Raw genomic sequence first — 27,594 nt, forward strand, 5'->3', positions numbered from 1 at the left:
TTGTTATTATTCATTGTTATGAATATCTGTTTCTACTTGGTTATGATGGGTTAAGTTCCTTATATATCTGAAGACTATATATCATGGTCTGGGCTGGGGAAGCAGAGGGGATTGCCAATTCCAGCTTCCATTACAGTCCACGCAAGGCTCTTCATACTCCTCTGTACAAACTGGATCTGGTACTAGGTAAGACCATTTTTATATGAAAAGAAACAGCTTTATAATGCAAGAACTAAAGCAACAGAAAATACGGTCAGGCCAGTTGTCACGCAGAGGACATTAATCCAAAGTAAGAATTTATGCTATGGAAGGAACACGTTTGGGTTGTCTGGGCTATAACTATGTCTATACTTCTGCTGTTTCTCTATTGCTTAGATTTTGCACCCAGAAGTCACTATTAACAGAGGGAGCCTATGAACTGCAACTGGTAGAACCTCATAGGAAGACTATTTATTAAGTAAGTGTAGCCTGAAAAAACCAGAAACTTTTATGATTGCCTTAGAAACTTCTGTGCCGAGCAGAGATCTATTTTCAATATACACAGTTAATATTATATACGATTTCTAATGCTTTGCCAGGATCCTAAAAGTTAGAGCTTAACTTCAATTCAGTAGCATGAGTTGCAAATTTTCTCATCAGCTATATGGTTACTCTCTACCTCCCTTCTTCCTCCTCCCAATGGGTCTCCCACACCGTGAGATGTATCTGCCCTTTGAAATATTCCCAATACCCCTCTCATGATATTATCAAGAGGCAAGTTACCAATAAAAAAAGCAATCAATGCTTTTCACCCTGGGCATAGCTCCAACACAAATCTGAATTACGCGGAGGAAAATACATTACCAGTCAGAACTGTCGTGTCTGATCAGGATGGTGGTGCGAATGGTGGCGGCTCTGTCAACACCAGTGTTAAAAAGAACATGTTGTGTCAGAGCCCTGCTACGTTGGCATCACGCTCCACCACATCACGTGTCCTCCAATTAAGCGATGTGCACGCTGGTCATATCTTTAACTTCCTCTGCTTGGCCGTGTTGGTCATGACTTTTGTGCTTGTAAAGGATTATGTTTCTAAAAGCAGCCGGAGTGACGCGGCGAGTAATTTCAGCTGTGAAGTTGCACCTTGAGCTCATGATAGCCATGGTAAAAAAAAGTCAAAAGATTTTCTTTGTAAAGGGTCATTTCCTAACTCCTGAGGGCCCTTGGGAATACCTCTTAGAAGAGTTCTTGGGGCAATGAAAGGACTTGGGATCCACCAGCTTCACGAGGCCTCAGGAGCATGCCAACCTCTCCATAGACACACCAAGGACAGGTCAGGTTTCACTGACTGCCTGGATGAGAGACACTCAGTCATTATCCACTCTTCAAAAGTGACATTGGCCCAGGCAACCTCCACACAGGCCTTACATCCAAGTGGTATTGTATTTGCAACTGGCAGTTTGCAAAAGCTCTTAAACGTTTTCTGGAAAAGCACCAAGCTTAGCGTCTTACCTATAGACGGCAGAGCGGAGAGACCTTGAGCAACGCCCCTGCTTGGCTGCAGCGACAGGTATTGCACAGAGTAAAGGTGGTCATTCTCCACATCCAGCCCGTGACCTTACAACCTTTCTGTAGCTGCTTGGTAGCCACCTAAAAGACCGAGCCTTCAGTTGGCTACCAGGTGCTCTGCTTGAGTATACATTTCCTGGTCATGGATTAAGTTGACTTCTAATATTCATACCAGCCATAGTCTATGAGCAGTATAAGAGTTTTGAAACAGACCAAAACATGCCTGTGTTACTCCATCCACCAGACTGTAATTTTCTGTCAGCGCAGCAACCACCAACACAAAGGGACTCTGTGTGTGGGCGCTATCTTCCTGACAGCAGGTGTGGCCAGAGCCTTCACTGTTTCATTACCTTACTTCTGTCCCTGTGTCTCCTTTGGGCTTTTGAAAATGTCTTCTCACTCCCGTGATTGCAAAAATCCCACTAAGATGGATTTTACATTGTGTAGAGGACAGTTCCAGTGTGCATCCCAAGAGGAGTTAAAAAGTACCTATGGTTGGAGAAACCCCTACCCAACTTGTGTTTTTCTATTCTACCATCAGGTTTCCTTCAACAGCATCAAGACAGACCTCACCTTTTGTTGTATGGTTGGCTACTTCATCCACTATCAAGTCTGCTGTCTTCTACCTCCACTGAGTACTAGTTACCTAGCAGAGGTACTAAGTACTAGTACTAGGTACTAACAGAGGTTGGAAACAGGCCATGGGACGAGCTACGGGAGCAGCGTATCAGTGCTGAGGCTAGTGTGCGATTTAGCACCAGTACCTATAAATCATAACTGTGGTAGGAAGGAGAGAAGTTGCCAGCAAAGAGCAGCTAGCTTTTTACTGAGAAACTCATGTAGCTTAGTCAAAGGAAGAAATGAAGACCTTTGAGTTATTTGAAGTTAGGAGACCAGAGTTGGGCGTTTTGACACATAGGTGCAAGTTTAGGTGGAAGGAGTAATACCACCACGATACTGCTGTGATTGGACACTTAACAGAATTGTAAATAGTCACTAGTATTAGCCTACGGTGTCAGGACCCCATAATACATGGTAGGGTGCACAACCAAATATTAGATAGCTGTCATGGGCATCTTAAAATGAAGCTGTATAACCACAATCATGGGATGTTTTTTCAGTGTTGTTGTGGGAACTAATGTGAGAAAACTCCAAGACTGTTTAGAAACAGAAAGCTTTTTATTCACCTTTCTAACCAAGCAGACTGTAGCAATCAGTGCTCGCGTACACACATTCTCAGAAGGGACAAAATGTGTGTATCCAAGTGGTCTGGCCTGACTCAGTGGTCAGCAGAGTGTGACATGGAAGGCAAGGGTTGCCAGCTACTGAGTCCTCCATATGCCTTCTGGGTTCTGCCTGAGGCTCAAAGGTCAACTCTTTCTTGACCTCTAAGGTCCTTTAGGAGTCAAAAGTTACTATGGTGTGATGTTTTCTTCTGCATCTTGTTAACTTCATGTGTCATAAATATTAGGCAACATTGCTGCTGGGTGTCTTTCATTTTCTTGTTTGAGGTATCATAAGACTATCCCATGCTGCCACTGGGATAACAGGAAGAGAAACAGCCCATGAGATGTGCTGTGTCCCCACTGCTGTCCTTCTGTTAACAGGTGCAGGTCTTCTGCTGATGAGTCACCTTCTCTGTGTCGCATCATGGTGCGAGCAACACATTCCTCAGTGTTTACCAGTTTGATTGGTGTTAATCATGTCCTTGGCTATCAATGCATGCTATTCCTCTAACTCCTGCTCTGGTGTTTCTCCTGGTGCTTTCACACACGTACAAGCTGCCAAACTGTATGGCCAGGCTGCTGGTTGTTACCTTCTATCTGTTGCCTTTTGCCAAGCACAAGGGTAAGCCAGTCACAAGCAGGGAGATGCTTAACTAGTGGTCATCTGGTCTTGGCATCCTGAACTGGGAAAGAGAGTATCATTCTGGTTTTAGCAGTAAGAGAGCATCAACTCTCGTGTCATTTCTGCCAGATAAGCATGATTCCCTTGCTGTAACCTTGGAGAACCTTGCTCAAGTAAAGAACCTGATAAGGAAAGCATTGCTTACCTGGTTGTACCTCTCCTAGCTTAAAGCCCCTCAGCTAGGCTGGGATATCTCCAGCATCTCTGATTACACTTTTACTAGGGGTTTTAACATTGTTGCATAGTGAAGCTTGATGAAACACTGAATTCTCTTCACACCACCTTGATAGAATTGTTCATGCAATCATTTTATTCACGGTAGTGAAGCATAAACATTCCTAAATGTTGTTTGTGAAATAATTGAGATGTGGTCAACAATGGTTTGTCTCTGCTAATTCTTTCCCTGTTTCTTTGTTCAGAAGACCCCAGAACAACCCTGAACTTCTTGTACTTTTTCTCTGATCTCTCTTCGTTGTAAATTGTCTAAAAGAGTTTGGTTTGTTCATGAACAGACCTGGGCCAAATTCAGCAAACTTTCTCAATGAGGAAATACTAACATTTTTCAAATTTGGTGTCATGGTCTCTTGGGCTTTATTCCAATGCATTGGAGAAAAGCCGATTGGGCTCAACTTAGCCAATGCCCTGGTTAGGGCTACCAGAGACCTTCAGGGAGCAGTAACATGTCCCACACGACATAGTCCAGGGTCAGGAACAGAGACCAACCCAGGCTTGTGAAGAGTGCTGGAGGTCGTTATATCTGATCATGATTTTGGCTAACCGTAACTTTCCATGGCCTCATAGCATTCTCATTCACCTAAAGTACCAATATATGAAAATACAAATCTCGAAGACCAGTTACTGGGTCTCTCTTCCAAGCATTCATCTCAAAAGAAAGCTTGGAAATAACACAGGAAATAACACAGAAATTGCTCATAGTTCCTGAAATAAGGAAGTGACATGTCCTCAACTGAATAAAACTCAGAATCTGCTCAGCAATGCCAATGACTGCTGGAAACTGTTGTCAGACTTGATGTTAAGGATCAAAAAACAATGAAAAGGCAGTACACCCTCTGAAATAACTGGATGAAACCTTATCCTAGATTAACCTAGGTACAAATCAGTTTCCAAATAACAGCGTAGGACAGTATGTTGCTTAAAGCAGACACCAAAGCAATCCTAGGGTTACTTGCAAAAGCGCACCTTCACCTTAAGCATGTGCTTGTGCATAACACTCAAGCGGGAAGGACACTGTAGTAGACGTGCTCACCACCTCTCCAGTGTGGTCACAGCCTGGAGCTGACCACATGCTCCACAGTTCATGCACATGCTGCCTTTTTTTTGCATTGACTGTGAGGATGATAGAAAATTAGGTCAGCACACATGGTGCAGCTACTGTATTTTGAATGGGATGTGACACGGTTTTAAGCCCTTCTGGCTTTGTGTCATATGCAAACAGATCAATAATGGCTTTGCATGAGCACATCTGGAAGAAAATTAAGTAAGTGGCTGAATGACCAACATCCTCCACTTGTGTAGGCGTATGACTGAGGTTGGTTTGTTCGCGCACAGAGTAAAAAGGGAGCAGTGCTGTGCCACAAATACATTCACCATGGGGGTGAAGGCCTTGTGCGATGTTGTGAAGTCTAAGGGTGAGAGATTGAGTTGATCTGGACTCGGTCATGGGCTGATGTCCCAGCCTGGCCTTGGACCTGTGTCATCACCATGGACCTGCCTGATGACTTTTGACTTGCCTGACAGACTTGGGACATGCAAAGACTCCAGTCCCAGCAAGATCAACACAACTTGCCATGTAACTCAATCTGTTTATTGATCAAGGCAATCCCAGGTGACAGAACATCACAATATTTATGCTAGAAACACCCTGATGATTTACTGTTCTGTTTGCTTCCAAAATGCACTGCTTCAACCTTTGTTGATCCTTTAAGAGGAGATGGGAAGCAACTACCAGTGCCATAGGGAGCACAGCACTTCCAGAATCTGATTTAGAGAGAACTTCACCAAAATGCTCCGTCATGGGAAATGGCCAATGAATGAAGATAGTGCCATGCAAATATCGCATCAGATAATTACAGAAGTGGCAGAAACGTTATAACCTGAACAAAGCAAAGAGACAAAATCCTGAAATTCTTACAAATTTTCATAAGTAAAAAGTTAGTACTTTTTAATTAAACATAAATAAGTTCTTGCAGGCTTTTCAGAAGTCTGTTTGGGAAATGTCTCGCCAAGCTTTAGGTGTTTATTTGCAAAGACAGAAAAATCTTCTTGCATTTTCATTGATACCCATGGCGTGAACACAGTGCAGTCCTATAAGAATGCTGCTCCAGGGCAGACCCTTGCAATAAATAACTAACGACACAGAAAAAGATGTCATTACAAATATAGCTATACAGCTAATCACTGTTGCTCCAGAGAGACCATATCTAACCTATAACCTAATTCTTACACCCTGAGATTACCTCATTCCTGTCTCCTTCTGTGATCAATTCCAGCTGTAAGGGTGGCAAGTGAAACACCTTTACAGCCAGTCCCCTTTGATGATAACTCAGAGCCCACTGCAGTTGTCCTACAAGGACGTGCACCAACAGCCGCATCCCACCATCTCCAGACGTTCAGATGAAAGTGTGCTGCTAAGACCCACAGTTTGCCTCTTGATATCCCTCCTCACCCTCCAACCTGCCCTCTGCGTCCCACCCCTTCCCTGCAGGGCACAGGGTGGGGGATGCTGGTTGCATCATGGGTGGCAGGCATCTGCCAGTGTTACAAGCCACTGGAAGTTTTCCCTAAGCAGGGAGAGTGCTGGACAAGCAGCTCTCCCTCACCTGCACATGGCAAGATGTCTGTGCTGAAACCCCCCATGCTCCTCCAGAGGTTTAAGGCAGTACAACCACACAGAACCCAGCGGACCCTATCTTACTTTACTATTATTATTATTTATTATTTGTACATCTTTGTGGAAAGAGGACATTATCCTTTGCCCTGCTTGCTCCTAGGCATATTTTAAGAACATAGTTACACAAACAAGCAAATTCACAATTCCTCCCCTAACCAATATATTATTAAGAAGTGTAATCCAGAATCTGAAAGCAGAGTTAGACTCATTACTGGCTTCCATTAGACTCTTCTTCTCTCCCCCGCATAAGGAAAACAGAAGCATTTCCTGAGAGCTGACGAAAAGTGACCTTTCCATCTGGGTTTGTGCCTTAGGAATATTGCTTAAAATGATGCAATGATGTTTCTTGGTAGAACTTACTGAAAACTGTTTTGTGTACAAGCAAGGCTGGTGTCATCCAAATCAACATGAATTTGAGAAAGATGTTCCCTACATTAGCAAAATGGAAAGTTCTCAGGGGAAAAAAAAAATTACCTCTTTACATTGTCACCAGGCAGAAAGTTTCTAGCTCCTTCTGACAGAAAAGTAAAACAATGAACATCAGGATATTGGGATTCCTGGCATGAAAGAGTCATCAGAAGGTGGATAAAACTACACTGGCAGGATTCATCGCCCAACCCATCCAAGCACACCTATTCTTATTAAACACTAGCATCCAGGAGGGAGCTGAGCTGCTGTCCAGGTGTTCGCAGGTGGGAACTCAAGCATAGGGAGGACAGAGCCTGCAATGGCAACCAGGAGCCAAATCCCACTGAAATTTCAGCTTGTTGCTGGAAACCCACGTGAGTGAGGCACCCGGGAGACTCAGAGTCCAAGGTCCATGACCAACTTCTGCAAGGACCTCAACCTATTTAACGTAAATCCTATGTGCTTTCCCAATCATTGGACTGGCTTGTTTTCCTCACTTGCCAGAGTAATACTAATCCAAACCAAGCATAGCAGTTTAATGAGCCTTTTTCTTCATGTTGTTTTTTTTTTTTTTTTCCCAAATAAAAGAAGCCACAGAAGTCAAACGAGAAACCAACAATTACTGCCGCTGGTCCGACTCTAGGCGTTCTTGTCCATCAGTTCAAGAATTTCTTTATACACTTGTTCATACACTTGCATGCTCCAAAGAAAATCAAAATGGACGAATTCGGGAATGTACTTTTTGTGTACAACATTGGTTATACGAGACAGTGTGATGTTTACGTCTTCGGGGACTGAAAGCCAGTCCCTGCCACCATACCATGCAGCAACCGGGGCTTTCATATTTTCCAGCTCATAGAAAGGAGGTGTGGTCTGGAAGACAAATATTGTGACTTGAGGAAGGAAAGCCTAGGAGGTCACAGGCAAGTGAAAAATTCAGAGTATTCCTGATTGCTGCTTGGAATCTCTCCCCTGTCCCGAGAGACGGTACAGAAACTATCACCAGAGATCCTGACTATGCCTTGGGCTCCTGCGCTTTTCACCGGAGGGTCGGAAAGTCAACATCACAGAGCTCTTTTTTGTAAGAGAGGTACAAGCCTGTTTGACCATGTAAGGTAAATTCCCTAAATCACATAAAATACAGTCTCAACTACTGCAATAATTTCATTGTAATTTTCTTTTTTTCTTTCTTTTTTCTCTTTTAAAACTGACAAATGAGAATGGATTTCTCTTACCTGGTTGTAATGAAGCATGTTGTCACTGCCGTAATCATAATATTTGAATTCCCCCGTTTGATAGATCTGGAAAAGGAGGAGAGATGTGTTTATTATCCAAGCATTAGAGGGGACCATAAGAAAGATAAAAGAGATGGCTGGGGAACTGCACTGCTCCCTCCTGCTGCTAAGGCCCAAAGATGCTATTTGTTACGTGTGATATTGTCTTTTGGGAGGAGAGCTCAGCTCCCAGGAAGATCTCAGCACAGCCTGCAAGATTGCCTGGCGTTGATCACGCCTTTCATCCCTCCTCACTCAGGTAGCTGGTGAGCTGCAGAATGCAAACGTCTGGAGGCTGAGGCCCCAGAAGCCCCCCTAGTGTACAGCAAGAGCTAGCCTCAAAGAAGACACAAATCAGACCTTTGTCTGTCACGGTCAATGTCTGCAACAGAAGGTTATGAGTCTGTGCATGTTTTCAATGATTAGTTGTTGTATCATTAGTTGTGTCTACTGACCCTCAGCGTTTAGCCTTTACTCCAGCATCTCCTGTGTTGGTTTATTGCTTCCATCTCCTACCAGCTCCAAAGACTCTTGGTCATTTTTTGTTGAAAGTCATGGCCAGAAGAACTACATCTGCACCTGTTTCATGCCAGTTTCCCCCTTTATCTCTAATATAGCTCTGCAGGGAGAGTAACGAAGGATTATATCCAAGCACTAAGAGGTCCTTGACAGCTGAGAGAGGACAACATGGGCCCTGGCTGCACGTGATCTTATTCTGCAGCGGGAAATATTACCTGGCGCCAATGTAACATGTTTTTGATGGATGTTGAGTCAGGGTAGTGGGACAGGTAGACATCTATGCGGCTCTGCAAGAAACCATTGGAGACATTTATTCTCTGCATGGAGAGAAATCCCATTATAAATAAAACTGATCCTGTTCAGTAGCCACACAGGCTACTGGGAGCTTGCATTTGTACCGACTGCTTCATCTTATCTCTGTGAAGGCAGAACTCAGCCACATGCCGTGTGAACACAACCACAGACAGCAGCTCGAAGGGTGCTGTAGAGCTCCCTTCAGCAAGCCGAGCAATTTGCATAGGGTGCTGGGTCATGTTAGGAGTCTAAATGGTTTTCAAACCACAAAGTAAAACTTTGTATCTTGTGCTCAGGACCCTCTTGCAAAGACAACGTGCAACTCATCACAGTAGCTCTACGTGTTGTTTCTAATCTCTTTCCTCCTTGGAATATTAACAAATTACACCAGCATTTTCCTTGAGAAACAGCGGCCCAGCTCTGACTCCACCCATGATCAAACTATTATTGCTTGGTACTCTACGTGGATCTGTCTCCAATTTTACTCATGAGAGGTTTGTGGCAGGATCTGGACATTGAAATCTCAGCTGACCTCAATGAAATAGCCATTCCTCATGTGAGCAGGGCATGCCTGGGACCACCCATCTTGCCTGGATATGTCCCTAAACAACCTACTGTAGCTGTAGTGTTGGCTCTGGTGGGAGCAGGGTCAGGCTGGAGACCTCCACTCTGGTGCCTCCAGCCTGAATTTTTCTGTGACTCTGTGACAGGGAAAGGCTCTGATTTGGTGATAAATATGTTTTAAGGGATGGTAAACTGAAGAGTCTGAGGCCCCACTTCTCCTAGTAGAGGGTTGAAGGGAAGTTTGTTCCATAAGAGCCGTTTTGTTATTAAAACACATGTGAAATTACAAATCATTTAGTGAAAGAGAAACCCTGGGAGCCCCTGAAGCGCCGAATGAATTTCTGCTCTCTCCCCTTTGGCATCATCCCCACTGGGGAGACAACGTGCCCGATGGACACGTCACCTTGTGTGCACTCTGGGCTTCCCTCTGGCGTCAATGCAAGAGCGTCGCAATAGCCAAAGCAATGGTCAGATTGCAAAATGCCGATGTAATGGCCAGATTTTTTTGATGAATTGAAGATACAAAAGGCCAGGTGAAGGCAGCTAGTTGACAACTTGGGCTGAGACAATGGATCGCTTAACAGGTAAGCTGGAGTGTACGTACCATATTTAAGCTGTTGGTAAACCCGCCAGGCAAGTAAAGGACCAAGGAGCAAAGGCTTTTAAAGATGGAGTAGCTGCACAGACTGGAAATCACTTGCTGCAAGATCTTGCTCTTATCAAAGACCACCGTGCGTCCAAAAATGAGCTATGAAAGTCAAAGGCATTGATCAGTGTGGTTCACATTCCTCTTTTGCCTCCAGGCACTCCTACCTCGCTGCTCACCCCTGAAAGTTGCTGTCTTCCTTGCCACAGCTTTGCTGTGCTTTGTAATTTTGGCTTTTCAGAAATGGCCATGGCCCTGGTCTTCCTAGAAGAGGTTTCTCCTAAGAGGATGGACCCAAAAACAATGTTTAGAAATATCTGTTCTCTGATTAGGGCTGGACAGGAGGATGTTTTACACTGCTCAGTGCCCTGCAGGCTCAAGAGTGTAGGCACAAATGTACATGCTCAATGCAAAGGGCAGGGAAACGGAAGTGATGTACAAGCACTGCACGTCTCAGGTGATGAGACCTTCCCGTTCCCTCCTTCCCCTTTCCAGATGAGCATGTGGCAAGGACGTACCTTAATCATCCCCTCAGGAAGGTCAAACACCCTTACTATGGGTGACTTCACATTTGAGTTTGTGGTAACAGGAGCCAAGGCAAAAAACATCTTGATCTTGCGATCCAGCTCAGGAATGGATGAAAATGCAATGAATCCTGTGGGAGGGAGAAGGAAGCACACCCTGCCCTGTTATTTCTGAAAGAGCTGTTGACTCCCAGGTGTGTGTGCCCACCAGAAGGACCCTTGGTTGATGGCTTGACCTGAAGCCTTTGCTGCTGATGCATTTCAGCTCCCAGCTTGGCTGCTCAGCCCAGCTGCATCTCCCACAAGCCATTCTTGGGGCTCTGGCAGCAGTGGATACAACAAAAGCCATCATTGCAACCATTTTGGGCTGTCACTGCTCAAAACTGTTCTGTTAAAGCAAACGGGGATTTTCACTTGCTCTTTTCCCTTCGTTATTTGGACATGCCTGGACGTTACCCTCCCTGTCCAGGCTCTCAGGAGAACACTCCCAAACCGGGGATGCACAGCTAATGTAACTCTGACACTGGTCTGATTTTCTCCTAAGTACCTGTGGTAGTGCCTTGAGAGTAAGCCACATAGTATAACTGCTCCTGTCCAGTTTTCTGCAGAATATAGTTGATCATCGCTGGAAGGTCATACATGGCCATCTCATGAAAGCTGCAGTGGAGACAGGCACATGACAAAATTACTGTTGCTGACCTTGAGAGCGATGGGCAGGACACAGCAAGTAGTGTCATGACTATTTGGGGATCAGGTGAGGGCTCTGGCAGGTATGGGCACCCCAATGGCATCTTGGTGGTGTTGGTTTATGCCCATTGGCAGACGGTGTGACTGTCAGTGGTGCTGCTCCTCCAACCTGTGAACACTGCTGAGGGTATCAGGTACCTGCCCACCCTTCAGTTTTACAGAAAATACCTGTAAGATGAGTATTCCTGGTGGTGAAACTCAAACTTCTTGTGCTTTCGTGACCAGCTGTTCCCCCGGTTGTTTCCAATCCAGACGTCGTAGCCGGCGTCAGCGAGGATGAAGCCCAGGCTGCTGTTGGGCAAGTTGGTTACCCAGTTACTTCCCTCCAACGCCAGGCCATGCTGCAGGAGGACTGCAGGCTTTGGAGCTGAAGAAAGAAGAGGAGGATTATCTTCTCTGACCACTGGCAAAATTGACCATTCACATCCAGGTATTGCTTTGGCAGCAACCCCTTGGAGAAGTGACTCCAGTGCAGGGAGATGGTCATTTATGTCCTCAGCCTCTTTGGAGAGGTGTTATTGAAGTAGGGTCTTTGGTCATCCCAGGGCAGAGAAAATTGATACAGCAGAGCTGAAAAATAAGGTTGGACTCCACACTGAATGGAGTTTGGTAAATCATGCTCCCAGGAAGAAAGAAACCAAGCCCCATGTCTGCCTGGACACTGACTATGCTCTTTGCATGGAGACCACCCACCTCACAGTGCCTTTTGTTTGGCTCAGGTACTCTGGATCTGACCAGGGGACACTGAAAACCCAGCAGAGTCTAAGCACCTCCCATGGCACAGCAACACCATGATGCCCCATTTCAAGAGACGCAGGTACTTGAGGGGTCAAGAGCATCTCCTTCACCCACTTCTGCCCATTTTAAGCCATATGGGCAAGTCTCAGCTCCCCAGAACAAACCTGAGATCTTTTTTACAAAGGACCAGGAAGCCTGAAGTGCTGTAGGAAGAGAGTGGAAGAGAGATTATGGAAAGGCTTAGTCTGGGAAGGACCTCTGGAGGTCTCTGCTCCAGTCCCCTGCTCAAAGCAGGTCCAACTTCACAGCCACAACAGGGTCATCACAAGGATATCTGAATTCATATGGTAGGGCGACCACAGGTTACAGCATGAAAAAGTTGAAATAAAAGTGACTTTCCTTTACTTTTTTGTTTGTTTTTGGGTTTTTTTGTTTTTGTTTTTTGTTTTTTCCTTTGTCTTCTCTTTTTTCTGTGGGTTTTTAGACCCTCAAAATAAGACTCACATTTCCACCGTGGACAGCTGAGGAAAAATTATCCTGAATGGAGATCTGACTTTTTACACTTCTTTGCCATGTTCATACACCAGTCCTCCTGCTTCCCAGGACAGGGACACCCTGCCAAGAATGGGGCATCACCCCCTCCACTTTGAAACAGCTGTTCAGATGAAGAACAGAAAGGAGCAGAAATGGCGAGATGGGCATTAGATTTGACACGGGGTTTTTTTGCTGACAAATGGTTTTTTGCTCCTCCACTGGCTGGCTTAGAGCTGGGGTAAAACCCGGAGCAAGATTTCTCTGTCCCATTCATTCTCCTTATCTTTTCCTTCCTCTTTGGAGCAGATATTCTCAGAACAAGGCCATCAGCATGGTGGGCACCTGCATTTCTCCTATTCCCAAGGCTAATTCTACAGGGAAAGTTGTATCCCTGCGGACCCAGCCCATGATGAGGCAGACCTGACCATGGCCTACTCCAGCCCAGCAAAGCTCTCAGGGTCGCTATACCAGGCAGAACTTCTCATAGCACTTACAGGGACAGAACAGGCTGGAGCCCTGTGCCTCTGCTTCATGGGAGGTGCTCATGCTTCCCGGGTTGTCTCTGCCGTGAGGAATCCTCTGCATGGTGAGGTAATAGCCATCATCTGTCACCACTTCATGCTCCTCGTAGGGGTACCCATGGTAGCGGACAATTTCACCCTGTGGGAAGGGAAGGACAGGGTGGGACTGGTCCCCAGGGAGGTGAGGGTCTCTGTCCTGGAGGGTGTCAGGGCTTGTCTTGTCTTGGCAAAGCCAACAGTGGTGGTGACTCCTGCTGTCAGTGGAAGGTGGAGTAGGGACCTCCTAATGTCCCTTCCACCAACGCTGCAGTGATGTCATGACTTCAGCTAAAATTTTTGGCAGGTGTGAGTTTCCCTCACCCCCTGAGCAGGTCTGGCAAAGAAAGATTCATTGTTGTTTTTCATGTTACAGTCAATGTTTGTGAAGAGCGGGGCAGCAATGACAGCGAAGCTCCAAGCCTGAGACAGCTGCATTGACCAAACCTGTTGACTTGGACTAAACTTCCCCAAAAATGTCTTGCCATAAATCTCCATGTACTTAAGCACAGGGGGACAAAAGCTCTAATAAAACCCTGGTGCCAGGCCCTGATGAGGATACACACACAGAGACCATGGGTCCCTCCCAGACTATGACAGCATAGGTACCTTGCATGCCCCAGCAGGAAAAGAAGGGAGAGAAGTCAGGACTTACAACATCCATGGACACCTCGGGGCTTGCATCTGACTTTTCACTGATGCACATTAAATAAGCAATGCTTACGAACAGCCACTTCATGGTGCTCTGCAAAACATTGTCAACACGATGAGCATGAGAGACACTAACAGTACTGACACAGAAGCCAGGGATTGCACACACTTCACTTGGCAAGAACTACACTTCTGTTAAATTTTAAATACTCTAATTGGTTCTAAAAATGGCTCATTTTGCTTATCCTGAACAATGCCAGAGTCCAAACTCCATCACATTTTAATCACACGTTCTTCTTCAGATCCTTGTATTCAGAAAGCTGTGCGTGTATGTATACAGCTATATATGCCAGGCAAATCTGGTTTTCAAGGGGGTGATTTAAAATGATGGCATGGATAGTTGGAACGATAGATTATCTGGTTAAACTGATAGCTGAACTAATCAGCAGTAAACCACCCAATTTTAAGTTGCAGGACCGTGGAGGTTTTGTTCCTAGTATTAAATCAAATAATGCTATTTGGACTCTGCTTATGGCTGAAGGAGACCCCGGGACACACCTGAGTTGTTTTTGCACACCTGAGTGAAATACTGCCCCAGGAGACCCAGTTCTTCCTGGGAAGGGTTTTGAAGTATCTGTTTTGGTATGTTCCTACCACAAACCATCTTACTATAATTTTATTTGTTGGAGACAACAAATTTGCAACAGAAATATTGCCTCAGCTCTTGTGTGACATGCTTAAATAGTTAAATTGTGTGGAGCCCACAGCAAGGAGCCCTGCCAAATCCCCGTTGAATGCATGTGCCTGTGCTGGGCTGCATGGGGAAGCAGCGACCAAGGCTGGGATACCAGTGCCAGGTGTCTTGCATCCATCTCATTGTTTCCCTGCAGAATATCTTCCTGCGGAAAGAAAGGAGAACTGCGAGCAGGTTTCTGTCACTTCCCAGCTAACCCTCACCGTCCCCTCTCCTGCTGGAGGAACTGGCATCCCATGCCAAAGAAGGTGGTTTTGCAGCTGGGTAGAAGGCCTCCTGCTCCCTCTGCTGTCCTTGGAGCAGATACGGGGAGAATCATTCAGGCACCGCTGCTCTGCTGGAGGGGACCTCAGGACACCCCTTACCCACGCTCCTGCTCAGAGTGAGGTACCACCAGCATGAGGTCGGGGTGGCTGTGGCTTGGTTCAGCAGAGCCCTGACCCTCCCATACCCCGAATGTTGACAGCCCCCCTCCCGTGGCTGCTTCCCCACTCTGGAGAGAAAAGGGTTCCCCACCTCCACCCTGAACCTCCCGGGCTGCGATTTAGGGCTGAGACCCCTCGTTGCATCACCCATCGCTGCTGACGTCTCTGCTGTGCAGCAGGGCTCTCTTTCCCTGGGGGAAGGCAGGGGAGAGATTGTTCCCGGGATGCTCCTGAGGAGTACGCGGGTCTCTGGTACACACGGGCAGACATGGGAGGCACAGCAAGAATGGCAGCCACGTGCCCTTTCGCTGCTGCCTGGCCCCAGGAGACTCTGGTCTCATTACTTTTAAGACTGAGCCTTTCAGAAAAGCGAGGAGAGACAGAAAGCATTTTTGTGGCATAATGTCAGGAGAATAGCATGCATATTCAAGGGAAAAGCCTTGCCCAGGATGGCCTTTTCCTCCCAAAAACAAACCTGCAAAAATACTGCTTTTGTGAAGGGTCCCTCAGCTCAGCAGACCTTGATTGCTCCTGGTGACCTCCGAGAGGTGCAGCAGGGTGAAACCTCTTCCATCAGCAGCATGGTCCTGGCCCCCGAGTGCTCCCACCGCCCCTCCCATGAGCAGAAATGACTTTTCTTCTGACCCAGGACTCCCAGGGAAGACCCGCTGTCCCATCCTCGGGGCTCTTCAACTACCTACAGCTCTCTCCCGCTGTCCCCAGGGATGGCCGCTGGTTGGCAGCCTGTGCAAAGGCAGAGGCACCCAAGAAGGAAGGATTACCCGTTGTGGTCCAGGGGCTGCAGCAGAAGAGGTGTGGGTGCCTTTCTTCCTTATGTCTGCCAAGCAGGAGGTCCCTGCCACCCGAGCACACCACTCTTACCCACCAGGCATCGGGCTATTATTCCTTCTGTTCCACACATTCAGGAGCGTCACAGGTTGCCACTCCCTCTAATCCTTCCACCTCCAAACATGAAATTTACCCGAGGGCTAGAGTCTGGTCTGAAAGGAGACACCCTTCCTACCTGGGCTCGCTTGGGAATATTTCTGTGGCACTACAGAAGAGTTGAGAGCTGTAACAAGTTGGTTATTTTCATTTGATGTGGCACAGTGTCATCTGACATCTCCTGTGACTTCTGTGGACTGGAGGACGTGCAGTCTTTGGACCACTCTTCACCTGAGCTGCGGCTGGTGTTGGTGCAAGGGGCTGGTGCTGGTGCAAGGGGCTGGATTTGATGCATGGGGCTGGCTTTGGTGCGAGGTGCTAAGGATGCTGCAGGGTGCCAGCCTAGCTCACCCCAGCAAGCTCCTGTGGGAAGCCCACCCAGCTCTGTTTGGCTCTTCTTCTTGCCTCCTGGCATGTAACGAGCCACTGCCTGGTCAGGCAACCCTCCCAGTTCCCATAACGACTGCCTGTGGTGGTGCAGACCCTCTGGGCCATGTTGCAATGCCAGGGCCAGCCAACATTGTCTTGGCTGCAAGTGCAGCGAGCTGGGATGATCTGGCACTTTTTTGTCCTTTATACAAGTGCCGTGGGTTGGGACAATTAGGCACTCCCTAACCATACCTAAAACTCCTGCTGCCTGACAGTGAGTGAGGACAATTAGGCGCTCCCTGACCTACCTGAACCTACCCTAACCTACTGTTGCCTGGGAACCATATCTAAAACTCCTGCTGCCTGGATCGTAGCCCACTCTGAAAGATACCAGAATTACCCGACAAGAATTGTGACCAAAATGAAAAAAGTACTGACCAAAGTTAATCATCTTGCGATCTTATAAATAGTGATCTTAAGTGAGACCCTTTGAGCTCTCTGAGATCGCAGCAGGCTGGGACCCATTATTGCCCTCTGGATTGCCACACGTCTCAGGGATGACTCCGTGAGGATTTTGCAGAACAGAGTTCATAAAGATTTCCAAGCTCATCTGCTGGTAGATGGCAACGAAGAAAAAGAGTTCAAAGATCATCTGTTGACAAATGCTGATGAAGGAGAATAATGAGTAATTCACTACAATTAGATTTCATGAAGTTTCAAAGATCATTTAGTACCAATAATTTACTCTCACACGTTAACCCTTATACCTCTCTATGTGTGTGTTTGTGTATGTGTATTCAATTTAGGAAACTTTATAATGTTGATTATAACAAATTTTATTAAATCACCCTGATAATTAGCTGATGATTAGCTATTCTTAAAAATCATTCAACCTAATCTTCTGTTTTACCATAACAGTGTCTTTAAAATTGCTGTTACGTCAAAGATGTGTAGGATCCATAATCAATCATTCCCCAACAAACTGGCATAATAACTCAACTAGATATTTTCCTTACCCGTTATATTAATTCCATTAGACATAAACTGTTGACCAAGTCTGGGACTAAGTCTGGATCCAGCCGCACCTAGACTCCTCTCTGAGAAGGAGTTTAGAAAACAAGGGGGTCCACTCTGAACCTCGTGACTCAACGGGAGGGTCTCTCTTACCATTTTTATCGCTTTGGTCTCTGTATAAATAATTTTAAATTAATTTTAACATGATTTTTCTTTGTATGTTAATCTAAGCAATAGAGTGAACTTTGCCATTGAACTTTGTTAAGTCGCACTTTTACAAATTCACATTAAAATCGCTTTTGTTGTACCTTTGACAGTGATTCTTTAAGTGATCTAAAACACTCTTCCACAACACTGCTGGGGGTGCTCTTTAAAAAATGAGAAAGAAAGCCATCCCCCGGGAGGGAAGAAGCTGTGAATGAAGTTACCTTTCACTCTCACCGGCCGTTGTGTGCAGTTTTGGTGGGAGGACATGTCTTTTCTTACTGAGCCCTAAGGATGCCCCTCTGGACCACAGCGAGAGGTGACTTTCTCCGCTGGGTGTCTGTGCCCACCCAATTTGCAGTTACCTCCATCTGGTCAATTATCTCCGTGTGCACTTATCACAGCCCTTGTTAGGTGTTTTTGCCCGTCCTGCACTTCTCCCGCAGACTTCACTTCTTCCCAGCTGGCAGCGCCTTTGGCCAGTCACTGCACACTTGCTGAAATGCAGCCATGCATTCTGTGGAAATCCTAAATAATTTCACCTGGATTTGAAGCTGTAATGACTGGGTTTTACTAAAGACTAGCTGGAGGCAGTGCCAAAAGTCTGGCTCACCCTTGCGTGAGCGTGAGCGGTGACTCAGACCTGAGTCTGAAATTTCGCCTGCAGGGAGAGGAGGAAAGCTGGAAAAACAGGATCAAATATGCCGACAGGAGATCACTCCCTCTTCCTCCCAGTGTATGCCAACATAACTTGCCTTCCTTTTGGGGACAGGACATCAAAGATGTTCCTGGTGGAGCTACAGCCACTCCTGATCCTCACATCAAGTCTGGGGCCACGCTGCTTCCCCTATTACTTGAGTCTGATGGAGAGAGAGCAGAGCAGGAGCTGAGCCTTCAGCAGGGTGTCCCCAGAGATTTCCAGCATGCAGACCATGACATGGCTCTTGCTGTGGGATAGAGACTCTCCAGAAAGGATGCAGCACATCTGATGAGGCTTTTGTGCACCAACAGGTTGCAGACATGCCCCACCCTGCCCGGCACCCCCATCCCCTCATCACTCTCTGCACCAGTCCCAGCTGGCATCTCAATACTGCTAGTGCTGCAGCCCCAGGACTAGTCCCAACCTCTCCTGCAGCACTGATAAAATTGGGCTGGGAGGCCCCCAGAATGGCCTTAATTCAGGGTGAATTATTACACAAACTATTAAGGCATAAGCGAGTCGGGAAAAACTGACACAGTTAGATCTCAGAACATCAGCTTTTTCTTGCTGGCAGACTTATCTGCCCAAAGGAGACCTGTGCATGCTGCAGCCTGCAGCTGCTGGGGTACTGGACTGCCTTGGCATCCCCAGCCGGGCAGAGAGCTGCAAAAGGCATTTATGTCAGGCAGTCGCAAGCTCAGCCCAACATCTGGCCCTGAATGGGGAAGGACTGCAGCATGCAGAACGTACCGAGTATTAGCTAATGAGCGAAATGGTGTAGGGCGCTTGTTAGGCTCAGCACCACAGCACAATCCATGCTTTCAGCCCTGAGAGTGAAGGTCATTACTGAGAAAGAATATATTCTCTTATCTGTCTAAAAGGAATTAAAAACATCCATCTACAAAATTGTGACAATAATTAAGAATTCTGAGCTTAAAAGCCAAGCTTATTCCAGAGGTTTTAAAAGTTATTTTATTTTCCGCTTGTAACAACAAACACCCACTGAAGGGGAGAGAGAGAGGAGGGGATTACTCAAAAGCAACCGCGAGGTGAACCATTGGACTACTTTGTCATTGGTGCTACTGTTAGTACCAGATTCTGAAAGGACTGGTGTGTACACGGCGTGACTCACGGGAGTGAGCATCCACCACACATGGGTTTTATCTGCCCATAGTGCTGGGGGATGCAGTTTCTGTCCAGCTGTGAACCAGTGAACCAGAACACTTGGAGTTCAAGGAAACATGTGAAGATGCTGCTGACTACCAGCCTGCAGGACAGTGCAGGAGAAGGAGGGAGTTTTGGACTTGCTTGAGTTCTGAAATTGATTTTTCAGAGATTTTAACATTTATACATTTTGTATTTCCTTAGATTTTTTCAAATTATTGAAAGCTTTTGTTGCCTTTTGAAACTGGGTTTGGAATGCAATTTTTTGAAAGATGCATGAGCTTCAGGGACACACTTATAGCCAGATTCAACTTGTTTTGGTAAAAGCCAGGTCACATTGGACACTGGAGCAGTGAGATTGCAAGGGATGCCGGAGCAGTGGTGGCGGCATGGTGTCCACCCAGATAAAAACAGTGTCCTCTGCTTCTCCTGAGCTCCTAGTACCTGGTAGAACCAATGCAGTGATTGCAAGCAAGCCTGTGGGAGGTGGGATCACACTGGTGACCTGCTCTGCTTGGTGGCAGAGCTGCAGGAGTATTTGAGAGTACGAGAGGGAGATTGATCAGTGGAGCCACCTCTGATGCACAGGTGCCAACTCAGTGTGGCTGCTACGGAGGCAGGTCCAGGATCTGCTTTGTGCCAAGAGGAAGGGAGCACCCCAAGGGACAAGGAGCGGTGGAAGGAGGTTACAGCACAGAGTGGTAAGAGAAACCCCTTCTTACCCTCTAAGATACTCTTACAGAACAGGTACGGGGCCCTGGGTGAGTGGATGAAGCACATAATGAGACAGAGGAGGAACCTGAGCAAGAAGTCTTGCCAAAGTCAGAGAGACCAACTCCTCATAACAAAACCTGCATTAAGATCAGCGCTGAGAAGAAACAACAGCGAGTTATGGTCGTTGGTGATTCCATCTTGTGCAGAACGGAAGCACCAGTCTGCAGACTGGACCCTCATTTCAGGGAAGTTTGCTGCCTCTCTGGGGCCCAAATTAGGGATGTCACCACAAGACTGAAGAGTCTTCAGACTCTTGTCCTTCCCTGCTGTTCATTCAGTGCTAGTGGGGACATTTACATGGCTCCTAGGAGCACAGAGGGCTTAGGGGTGTATCTGAAACGCTTGCACACCAGTGCATGCATTGTGAAAAACAAACAGGATGAACTGGAAGCGTTGGTCAGTTCCCAGAGCTATGACATCATTGGTATTGGTGAGACTTGGTGAAATGAGTGCCATGCCTGGAGTGCTGGGATGGAGGGCTACAGGCTGTTCAGGAGGGACAAGCAGGGCAGGTGAGGTGGAGGTGTCACACTAGATGTAAGGGTGAGGTTTGATGGTACAAGCCTTACAGTTAGTGGTGATGTGGTTAAGAGCCTCTGGGTGAGGATGAGGGGGATGGAAAACAAAGCAGGCATTGTAGTGGGTGTCTACTACTGATTGCCCAGCTGGGATGTAAGCACTGATGAGTTATTCTGTAGGCAATTGGGAGAAATTTCTGGATCAGTAGCCCTTGTCCTTATGGGAGATTTCAACTTCCCAGACATTAGCTGGGAATATCATACTGCTGTGACAAGCAGGTCTAGGAAATTCCTGAACTTTGTAGGAGATAACTTCTTGCCACAAGTACTCAGAGAGCCGACTAGGAAAGATGCCCTCCTAGATTTGCCATCTGTAAATAGAGAAGGACTTGTGGGGGATGTGATGGTAGGTCTTGGTCACAGTGATCATGGAATGGTTGAGTTGAAAATTGTCAGTGTAATGAGAAAAAAAGGACAGCAGAGTTGCTACTCTGCATTTTGAGAGAGCAAACGTTAAGCTATTCAAAGAGATAATTAGCAGAGTCCCCTGGGAATCTGCTGTTGAGGGCTCAGGAGTTGGCAAGTGCTGGTCAGGTTTTAAGAAGCACCTTTGAGAAGCTCAGGAGCAGGCAACTGCCCTGTGTCGTAAGTCAAGAAAGTGGGGCAGAAGACCAACCTGGTTGAGCAGAGAACTCCTTGTGGAGCTCAAGACGAGAAAGGAATTGTATGATCTCTGGGAGCAAAGTCAGGTTTCACAGAAAGATGACAGAGCCGTGGCTCACACATGCAGGGAGAAGACACGAAAGGATGAAGCTCAATTAGAGTTGAAACCGGTCAGTGTTATGTCAGACAACAAGAAGGGATTTTTAAAGTTCATTAATGGCAAGAGGAGGTCTAAAGAAAACATCGGAGTGATACTTGTGAAGATGGTTATCTGAATAATAGGGATGAAGAAGTGGAGGTGCTCAATGCATTTTTTGCTTCAGTCTTTAATAATACTGATAGTCTTTGGGCTGCCTGGTCCCCTGAGTTGGAGGACCATGAGTGTGGGAACGTTGGCTTTCCATTTGTGAACACTGAAATTGTAAGGCACCAGCTGCATGTTCACAGGTCCATGGGGCCTGATGGGATTCATCCCAGAGTACTGAAGGAGCAGGTGGATGTTATGGCAGGACTCCTCCTGATCATCTATCAAAGGTCTTGGGAGTCCAGGGAGATCCTTGCTGACTGGAAGCTGGCCAATGTTATTCCAGTCTACAAGAAGGGCATGAGGCAAGACCAAGGAACCTACAGACCTGTGAGCCTAACCTCCGTTCCTGGAAAAATCATGGAGAAGATTATACTGGGTGCTGTTGAAAGGCATTTAAAGAATAATGCAGTCATCAGACAGAGTCAACAGGGGTTCAAAAAGGGAAAGTCCTGTTTGATATTCTTCTATGATAATGTCACCAACCTTGAGGATGAAGGGAAGGCAGTGGATGCATTTTTCTGGATTTTAGTAAGGTTTTTGATACTGTCCCTCACAGCATCCTTCTGGACCAGTTGTCCAGCTGTGAGATGAGCAGGTTCACAGGGCATTGGGTGAAGAACCGGCTGAAGGGCAGATCAAAAAGTGTTATACTGAATGGGGCTACATCTGGCTGGTGACCAGTCACCGGTGGTGTTCCTCAGGACTCAGTCCGAGGGCCAGTGTTGTTCAATATATTTATCAACGGTCTGTATGCAGCAGTTGAATGCCCCATTAGCAAGTTTGCTGATGCTACCAAACTGGGAGGTGCTGTTGACTCTCTTGAGGGACAGGAGGCCTTGCAGAGTGGTCTGGACAGAATGAAGTATTGGACAGTGATTAATGGGATGAAATTTAAGAAGTGCAGGTGCTGGATTCTGCACCTACGACAGAGTAATGCCAGGCACAAGTATAAACTGTGAGAGGAGTGGCTGGAGAGCAGCCCTGCAGAGAGGGATCTGGGGGTGCTGGTTGGCAACATCTCCACAGGAGTCAGCAGTGTGCTCTGGCAGCCAAGAGGGCAAACCACATCCTGGGGTGCATCACACACAGCATGGCCAGCCAGCCAAGAGAGGGGATTGTCCTGCTGTGTTTGGCATTGGTGCGGCCTCACCTGGAGCCCTGTGTGCAGTGCTGGGCCCCACCATTTGAGAAGGATGTGAATGTCTTCGAATGCACCCAGAGGAGGGTAACAAAGCTGGTGAAGGGCTGGAAGGAATGTACTCTGTCTGAGGAGTGGCTAAGGACTCTGGGCTTGTCTAGTTCGGAGAGAAGGAGGCTGAGGGGTGACGTCATTGCTCTCTGCAGCTTCCTGAGGAGGGGACATGGAGAGGGAGGTGCTGAGCTCTTCTCCCTGGGATCCAGGGACAGGATGCCTGGGAATGGTTCAAAGCTGCACCAGGACAGGTTCAGATTTGGCATTTAGGAAGCATTTCTTTACTGAGAGGCTGGTCAAACACTGGAATAGGCTTCCTAGAGAGGTGGTTGGTGCCCTAAGCCTGTCAGTGTTTGAGAGGCAATGCCCTTAACAACATTCTTTAACTTTTGGTCAACCCTGAAGTGGTCAGGCAATCGTACTAGATGATCATTGTAAGTTCCTTCCAACTGAAATATTCAATTACAATATTGTATTACAATATTACAATACATCAATTTGACAGCAACGTTTAAAAAGCCTCCTGCTCCTGGAGGGGTTTCCTGTGGAGATATCAGCACTTTTGGGAAGACCTTGGGGTGGGTGCACAGCCTTGGGGGACCATGGTGACTGCATCCTGGTGACTCTGCCCTCCACTCTTCGCAGTCCCCCATCCCCTTGGTGCCATAGTTCTGCCTCCAAGGAGACCACGTGCCCGAATGAGTTTTAATCTTGTGTACTCTTTCCTAAATTTCTTGGTGCTACCCACTCTTCAGCCAGCTGCTGTCTGGTCATGTAAGCACTGATGTCTTGGACTGATTGTTGTCCACGGGACTGTGCTCGCTGAAGGAAAGGGGAAAGCCTGAGCAGCAGAGGGTGCTGTGAAAGCATTGGTGAGGGAGATGATCTTCTGCCCAAACCCTCATGGTAAGTGTAGTGTTTAGGTATATTTTAAAAAAACCAAAACACGGTTGTCCACCTCTCCTTGAGCATGAGGTGCCACCTCATGAGGTGGTTCTACAGCCTGGCCACGGCCACCCAGGGAAGGAGCTCTGTGAGGATGGAGCCCTCTCTGCTGTGAGGATGGGAAAGGGCAGCCTGGCCGGGTCCAGCCCTCCCACCATCCATGTTATGAACTGTAATGTCACCAACTGTGTTTGTGCTGCTTCAGCTGGGTGAGAGGTGTGTTTTTGTTGCATTTGTTATAATGCATTGATAAATCATGCTGTCATTTCAGGCCCTCAACAACCTGCTGCAGTTGTGAAGTTGGCCCTGATGGGTGGCAAGGCAGGACCACAGACCCTCAGAGGCATCACCATGATGCGCTGGCTGACTCTGCATTTCTTCTTTCTGCTATAGTGGAGGAGCAGGAGGGAGAAAAATAAGCCCCTCCATAATTCCTCTGTGTTTTTCAGCTGGTTATAAAGCTTATTGGTGTTCTGATGCAGAGCAGGTGAGATGTTTCTTCTTGTGTGTGCATCTGTGCTGTTGAGTTTAATTTAGCAAAAAACTTGAGCTCAGGTTTTGCTGGTTTGTTAGTAGCAGAGTGTAAAGTCTGTTATTGGAAAAAAAAAAAACCCAAAACAAAACAGAAAACCCAGGGCACCTCTGTGTTCAGTTTGCTTTCCTCCTTTGTTACCAGGGGGAGAAGCAAGGTTCATGCAGTCTGTGCTAAGCTCCATTGCTACCTAATGTTGCATACTTGATGGGAGCAATGCCTGCAATTTATGGAGCAAAGAAGAGACAAAACTTAATGTTTTCTCTGTACCAAGTACTTTACACTACAAAGGAACCATTAAGGCCTTACAGCAGGCCTTGTAACCTCAGAAGGTCTCCAGAGAAGAGGCTGCCACATGTGAGGATGATGTCTGGATAGGGAACAGCAGCTCTAGAGGACAGCTGGACATCTCTGCTGAGCAGGAGGAGCTTGGGGAGCCCAGGCACACTGCTGTTTGCTTAACTCCTGTGATGAGTGCCTTCAGATGCACCCATGTGCCCTCCTTTGCAGTGCCAACAGCCTCTGTTGCACTTGAGCTGACACAGGACCCTTCTTAGTGGAGCTGGGTGCCCCAGCAGAGCAGCCCTGGCTGTCCCCATCTTGCAAAGTCCCTGATCGACTCTCCTGTGGGTGTTAGTCCCACCAAAGCCTCTGCTCAGGAGACTTCCTCATCTGTCTAGCAGTCCTCTGGTCCAACACTGTGTGTAGATGTCAATCAACAGTTGGAGCATCTCTCCTGCTCTTCAGTCCTCCTCAGACAGGCACGTAGTTTTGGTTGGACAGATCCTTGGAGGTCTCTATTTTCTAGCAAGTCTCAAAGCAGGGTGATTTTCCAAATAGATCAGGGTGCTTAAGGCTTTGTCCTGTTCAGTTTTGAGCATCTCCAGGGATGGACATTCCACCAACACTCTGGGCACCTGTTCCAGTGCTTAATTACATCTGCTGAGAATTTTTTTCTCCTTAAAATCTGTCTGTATTGCTGGACCTTTCACCAACTGCTGATCTTGTTCTGCAGGGCACTGGACAAGAGATAATTTATTATGTTGGCCTGTCCTGGGACAACACTTTACAAGTGTTGATACAGGAAATACCATTCCTAACTCTGTAGGGATGGGCAGAAGTCATTAGAGTGCAAAAGCATCTTCCCCCAAATGGCAAGCTGTTGTGAAATCTTCCCCTTCTCGGCACCCAGTAATATCTTGCATGGCTTTTGCCCTAACAATCACATGCTGGTGGCTTTACCTGTCACTTCTTAACCTTTTACTTGTGCTTATATTCCTCGTGGGTACCTGTGGTTGAGGCTTTCAGTGCAAGGTACATCTTGTGTAAAAGGAACCTTGGATCTTTTTTCTTGGTCAAGTTGATGATTAAATGTTTACTTTGTTCTATGGCACTTCTTAGCATGGTTTTCAGTCTCTTTTCTTGTAGGAATGCTCACCTTTGCCTTGTCAGGTCCATGCCTGATGCTGCCTGAAAGGACACGTAGGGCAGAGCATTCCTAGCTTGGTATTTTGCCACCCCTGTGTAGCTGTTTTCAAGAGAGGAGAGGCTGCAAACATGGCCATCCAGACCAAGTAGGAGTGCAGTGAGCAGCAAGGTCATCAGCAGAGATGTCTGTAGGTGCTTGAGTCAGTGGAAGTGTTCCTGCAAGTCTTCTATACTTCTTATGCTTCCTTTGGGTTTCACTGCTTTTGCTTCAATAGCCCAGCTAACTCAAAAAACCCCCAAACTAGTTTTGCACTGTGTCCTCTCTGCATTTTTCAAAACACTAAACTTCCTCTGTTGAACAGTCTATGTCCACCAGAAGCACTAGAGATACATGCTCTGGTTTGCACAAGCCACTGTAAAAGAGTTTGGAAAAAGGCTACAGGACAAGTTTGCAGGTAAATAAATGCTGCCTTTTGGATTGCTCGGACTGTGCAATCAGCACCGTGAGCCCTGAATTTCAGTCCTGACATTTGTGCTCAAAGAAACGCCATGTGAGTGGTTACAGCCTTGTGCTGAGTTACTGAACCAGTCTGCCTCCTCCAGGACCTCAGCTGGGTGTGGGGAATAGTGCCCAAAGGCCCTGTAATTAGATGAAGGACTTGCAAAGGGCAACATCCTGTTCTTTCATGGGAACATTTAAATTTAGAAAAACAAACAAACAATCATTCTGATGGTCAAAACCACAATAAGCATGGGTCCATCCAAGCCAGAGATATTTTGCACTGGCAAAGGAAATATTCTGCTCACCAGTGATAGCACCCGGAAAGACTCACAAGCATTTTGCGACCCATTCTGTCTTCTGCTGGGCTCTTTATGCACCTGGATGCTTATTCCTTGAGCTCCTTCAACTGAGGTGACGTTGTCCTTCCAGGGCTGTGGATAAGCTTGGTCCATGGAAGACAGGGCAGGACATCTCTGTGGCCTGCAGCCACCACTTCAGAGCAATTTGGTGCAAGAGCAAAACCTACTTGTTTTGCTAGCACTGAACAAACATATCAGTCAGTAAGATGGAGATCCTCCCACCACATGGGAACAGGCTGCTCTGTTTCTCAGAGACGATGGTGACGTTTGTGCTGGCACCCTAATTCAAGAAGAAACAAACATCCCTGTAGTGGATGCTGCCCCTGTGTGCATGAGACACCTACATCCTCTTCAGCCAGAGCAGCTCCTCACCTCTCATGCACCTGGCTACAGGAAGAGCAAGCTGCTCAGGCAAACTTGCCTTAGACCAAGATCTTAGATCTTAGACTGATCTAGTTAGCCATTGACAAAAAACCTATCACCTCATGTCCTGCCACATGAGACCAATTTGCTTTCCAAAGAAAGCAATGTTCTTGAATAACCTTTCAATACAAACTCTGTCATTAAGGCTCATGAGTCAGAACCCAAGAAAGAGAGCTGGAGCTGGTGTGAAAGAGGTCTTCCCCAGTCAGGCTGGTTTGGCCCTGGAAATTAGGAGCCTAATTTGAGTATTGAATAGTTGTGCTGTGAAATGAGTGGGTTCCAATTCAGTCCTGGTCTGGGCTTTCTTCTAACCCAGATGACCTGTTGCATCACAGACTTTGGACTTGAAGTTCCCTGCAAAGAGCCTGACTTGCTGGTTGTTCTGTGGAGATCTGATGGTGGCAAAACACATTTGTTACTTGTTCAGATCAAGGCACCGACTGGGAGTCCCCTGTCAGACTTGCGGTTCCTGGGACTTGCATAACCCACAGGCAGGAGGAACTCTTCTTACTTAATGTCTTTGCTGCCATGAAAGTCACATCCAAAAGCAGTTCAA

At 46.8% G+C, this 27,594-nt stretch overlaps 1 protein-coding gene across 1 annotated transcript; it reads right to left on the minus strand.

Moving 5' to 3' along the window:
- Positions 1-7,411: 7,411 nt before the first annotated feature.
- Positions 7,412-13,908, minus strand: LOC141946207 (lipase member M-like). Its single transcript, XM_074875665.1, has 9 exons — positions 13,825-13,908; positions 13,107-13,272; positions 11,509-11,707; positions 11,141-11,250; positions 10,588-10,724; positions 10,028-10,171; positions 8,781-8,852; positions 8,008-8,073; positions 7,412-7,645 (listed from the first exon to the last, which is right to left on the minus strand). The coding sequence occupies exons 1-9, from the start codon at positions 13,906-13,908 to the stop codon at positions 7,412-7,414; spliced, it is 1,212 nt and encodes a 403-aa protein (XP_074731766.1).
- Positions 13,909-27,594: the final 13,686 nt, after the last annotated feature.

This window comes from Strix uralensis, chromosome 7, assembly GCF_047716275.1.
Source record: "Strix uralensis isolate ZFMK-TIS-50842 chromosome 7, bStrUra1, whole genome shotgun sequence".
NCBI lineage: Eukaryota > Metazoa > Chordata > Aves > Strigiformes > Strigidae > Strix > Strix uralensis.